This window comes from Octopus bimaculoides, chromosome 10, assembly GCF_001194135.2.
Source record: "Octopus bimaculoides isolate UCB-OBI-ISO-001 chromosome 10, ASM119413v2, whole genome shotgun sequence".
NCBI lineage: Eukaryota > Metazoa > Mollusca > Cephalopoda > Octopoda > Octopodidae > Octopus > Octopus bimaculoides.
In genome coordinates, this window is record NC_068990.1 from 79,054,286 (window position 1) to 79,059,280 (window position 4,995).

Below are 4,995 nucleotides of genomic sequence, written 5' to 3' on the forward strand. Positions count from 1 at the left end.
TAATACTACTACTACTAATAATAATAATAATAATAATAATAATACTAATAATAATAATAATAATAATGATGATGATAATAATAATAATAATAATAATGATAATAATAATAATAATAATAATAATAATAATAATAATAATAATAATAATAATAATAATAATAATAATAATAATACTGCTGGTGTTGCCGTTGCTGCTGCTACAAAGTTTTAATGTCTCATATCGCTGTGGTGTCTGCTTGTTGTTGTTGATGATGATGATGATGATGATGATGATGACGACGAAGAGTAGGGGGATGAGGAGGATGGAGATGAACATTGTGGGCGTGGTTGTGCGTTCGTGTGTGGGCGTGCGTGTGTATGTGGAGGGATGTGTGGTATTTTTTTTTGTGTGTGTGTGTGTGTGTGTGTGTGTGCGTGTGCATGTATGTGTGTATATGTGTACCTGTGTTTATGTGTGTGGGTGCCCGTGTGTGTGTGAGTGTGTGTGTATGCACGTGTATATGTGTCGGTGTGGATGTGTATGTGTATGCAAGTGTGTGTGCGTGAGTGTGTATGTCTTTATATGTGTGTGGGGGTGATGTGTTTATGTGTACGTGTCCTTATGCGTGTGTATGTGTGTGTACGTGTGTGATTATTAAGTTTTAAAGTTTACTTCTAAGTTTTGGCCTGATGATTGGCAGAATCGGTGGAGCATCGGACGAAATACTTTCTGGTATTCGTTCTACTCTTTACGTTCTGAGTTCAAACCTGCAGAGACCTGTTTTGCCTTTCAGTGTTGCAGATATGATGAAATAAATTACCAGTCATTTACTGGGGTCGGCGTTATCGACTATCCACCTCCTCTCCACCCCACTCCCCCACCCCAGCACACAAAAATTAATCTTGCGTTTATTTTAGAAATTTTTATTTAAAGGCGGTGAGTTAGCAGAATCATCGGTGCGTTGAACAAAATGTCACGTTGCAAGTTGCTACGACTCTTTAGTGAGTGAGCGTGGCATAGTGGTGAAGGGTATTCGGCTGATGGTCGTGAGATGGTGAGTTCGATTCCTGGCAGTGCGTTATGTCCTTTAATAAGACACTTTATTTCATGTTGCCCCACTTCACTCAGGTGACAAAATTGAGTTGTATTTGAAAGGACCGACCTCGTCATATTCTGTGTCACGCTGAATTTCTCTGAGACTATGTTAAGAGTACATGTGTCTGTGGAATACTCGGCCACTTGCACGTTAGTTTCACGAGAAGGTGGTTCTGTTGATCGGATCAACTGGAACCCTCTGATGTCGGAATCAATGGGGTCACAGTTTTACCGATCTTGACATTCTGAGTTCAATCCCTCTAGTCAACTGGTCTTTCAACCCTCCAAGGTCGATAAAATAAACTGCGACTAATCTTAGAATTGCTGAACCGTCACCCAACTTTGAAGAAATTAGTTAAGAGTGGTGAAGTGGCAGAATTGCTTGAGTTTTGGCGAAAATGCTTTGCGCTGTTTGTTCAGACTCTTTCTCTGCCGAATTTACTTTTACTTTTCCTCCTTCCAAGGCCGATACAATAAAGTACCAGTCGAGTACAGGAACCAACATAATCAATAAACCCATAGACTCTGTTTATGTTAGAAATGATTATTGGAACCATTTAGACATGGGAGAATGGATGGCACAATCGGTGGAGCACTTTGCGTTCTACGTTGGAATCCCACCTGCTTTTAGCTCCTTTCACCTAGGGACAATAAAATAATTATGTGCAATAAACTATAAGTTATTTAAAAAGACACTCTTTGTGCTACATGGAGGACTGAATCAAGGCAATACAGGACTTTATCAGTGCTACATGTGGATTTGTACCAATGCATTGCAGTCCTTTTCTTACATGTGGATTTGTACCAATGCATTGCAGTCCTTTTATATATATATATATATATATATATATATGAATAACTGAAACAGAGGTATAAAAAATTGTTGAGGCATTTCACTTCTTAATTTCATTTCTTTGGATCTAAATTCTGAAGTAACTGCCTTAGCTCTTTGTCCATTCTGCACCACAAGAGAACATTACAGAATACTATGATAAAACCTAAACTTTTATTCATTTAGATTGCAAAGTAGATTTGCAAGTGTGAGATGTTAACCCTTTTAACAAAGTCATTAAATATTAAAATTTTCGTTTGACTAAAGGTATTCTTTGTTTGTCTTTGCAGATTCGCTGTCAAGAATTATAAATGGCACTAAAATTAGCAGAATAAATTGACCAGACACCCGAAAATAACCAACGAAGTTCCAAGTCATATTTGAAAGCAATTTTCTGGGTAAGTGATAAACGGATACAGTACTTACATTGTTCGAAATATTGGTAATATTAGAACAGAAACGTAGTAAAATGCTGACATTTCTGATGTTTTCTGGGGATAACACTTCACCAAAAGGCTGGATGTGATTTTATCTGGTAATATATGTTAAAACCAAAACACTTGGATCATAGTATAACGATAATGGATTATTGGTCAGATTTGGTGAGGAGTATTCAGTTGTTTGCTCAACTGAACATTTGTCTTTTTGGATGGGTATTGATTAGTCACGTGTCCATAGCATAATTTTCAAATCGATTCAGTGTGAAAATAAATGACAATGGTAAGAGCAGTGAATAAGCCATCTGAGAGGCTTCCGCACAGTCACCCTTTATGCAGTTGCCCTGCACGACATTATATTCTCGCTGGTATCCTGAACATGGTCATTTATAACACACACATTGTTTCATTCATTTTTGCTAATATATTATTGGAATAATGATAATAATAATAATAATAATAATAATAATAATAATAATAATAATAATAATAATAATAATAATAATAATAATGATAATAATAATAATAATAGTATAAACTAACTAGGTCATATGTGTAGATCATAACCGCGTACATATGTTCGACTTACGAATTCTCGGCTGCACCCGTCTCGTTGGTGCACAACGAACGCCTTTGATTAATAATGTAGAATAATATTATTCTAAATAAAGAAAAGGAACGGAAGAGATTATAACAGTCTCTGTGTCTTATATTAAGCCGCCAATCACTTTCTTAATATCTTTTATTTATTTTACATTTATATTTATTTTATATTGTCTTATTTTCAGAACAAAACCAACCCTATAAAAAAGCGGGATGCGATTGCCAATGGCTATACTTTTAACAGGTAAGTGCCACTGACGAAGCCTAAAAAAGGTAGGGGTAAGTTTCCTCAGGAAACCAGTTCCTCGATTAAAGTTCGATTCTCGTTTATAAGCACTTTGTTTTCTTTACGCCATTAGTGGGTTTTTTTTTAGAAAAACATAGACAACTTACATTGACCCATACTATTTCGGTTAGTAGAATCGAGGGAAGCAAAAACGTGTGAGTGAAGGATGAAGTGAGTGGAGAGCGAACTTAAATGAGTTAAGTTTTCTTGATGGTGCTTTTGAGATAACATGGCTATCAAAATTTCCCTTCCTCCCTTGAAAATGCCCAAATGACTTACTGAAGTGGAAAATAATCAAGTGATTCACCTTTAACCTGGAGTCAAAATAAGAACCAGAAGCAGCCTTAAAAGATACCCACTCTTCCAAATGTTTGACTTTATGAGAATTGCTATTGTAGGATGTAGAGATGTACTTTATAATATTTTAGGTTGTTGTGTTGTACTCTATAATGTCGGTTGTAGGGATTACATTATAAAGTTGTGTGTTGTAGCAATGTACTCCATTATGTTTTGCGTGAAAAGAATCCGTATCTCCATTTATTAGAATCAAACTCGTGAGACAGTTTCTCTTTCGTTTCTCAACAATTTCCATTGGAAGTAATGCTATTCTTTGACTACAGTTAACCTTTGCAAAGCGCACCACCAATATATTCAAACAATATAATTATTCATAATCATAATTATATTAATAATTATAACTGTAAATTTTGAGGCGCTTTCCGAATAACAAGACTGTTTATCAATCCTTTTAGACAGATACTATTCTCCTAAAACAAAAAGTCTTTGACAGAGTCCTTAAATCAATTTCTACATTCAGTTGGAATCACTTCATCGATATCTTTAACATACGGTAGTAAAGTTTGAACATCACTACTTCCCTGCTTTCTACAACCTAACATATCTCACTAAAGCCTACATTATTTTGTGTAGGAGGCTGGTAACAAGAGAGATCGACAGGTGAATATTCAATGTATACCATTGCCTGTCTTCCCGCTCTCACTTAAAATACCGATCATGACTATTTTGCTCTCCATCTCTGACATACTGCCAACATGATTGCTCAAAGTCAGCTTCTTTAAAAAGATGTGATATTTCTGGTGAAGTCGGAAGGTGCTAAAAAATGCGAAACCGGAAGTTAATGTATACAGGCTTTATTAAAAGCAATACCGGAAGCTTTTGTCAAGAGACATGTCTACAAAACATAAGGCTGAGTGGAACAGGAAGTTAGTGTATGGAGAGCAATATTAAAACAGCAACACAGAAAAATAACGTCTGCAGAGTTTTGTCAATAAAAATTAATAGAATGATCGAAGGAAAGGTAATGATCCCCGATACTGATAATATCGAAAGTTAAAACGACCAAACCGGAAGTACATGTACATATATGATTCATGATATAAGTACGTTGTACACATACAGTCGCGCGCACACGTAACGTTTAGTTAGATGTGCGAATGTATATCAGCATATCATCTACACACACACACACACACATATATATATATGATACATACATGCATACATATGTATTTACATACATACATATACACATGCACTCGCATATACATATATCATGATTAAAGGATATAAGAAAAAGAGAAACGTGAAGGTAAAATACACAAGTGGAGTAAGAAAAAATTATGTTTATATACACAAAGGCGCACGCACACGCATACATGCACACAAGCACACAGACATATATATGTATATGTGTGTGTTATATATATATATATATGTGTGTATATATATATATATATATATA

General features: G+C 35.3%; 1 protein-coding gene across 1 annotated transcript in view; it reads left to right on the forward strand.

Moving 5' to 3' along the window:
• The window catches only part of LOC106869536 (bursicon), a 170,878-nt gene that overhangs the window by 141,690 nt on the left and 24,193 nt on the right, over positions 1-4,995 (forward strand). Inside the window, exons 3-4 of the mRNA XM_014915310.2 lie at positions 2,198-2,305; positions 3,133-3,191. Of these exons, the coding sequence (XP_014770796.1) occupies positions 3,161-3,191 (31 nt within the window). The 5' untranslated portion in view covers positions 2,198-2,305; positions 3,133-3,160. The remainder of the gene's footprint in view (positions 1-2,197; positions 2,306-3,132; positions 3,192-4,995) is intronic.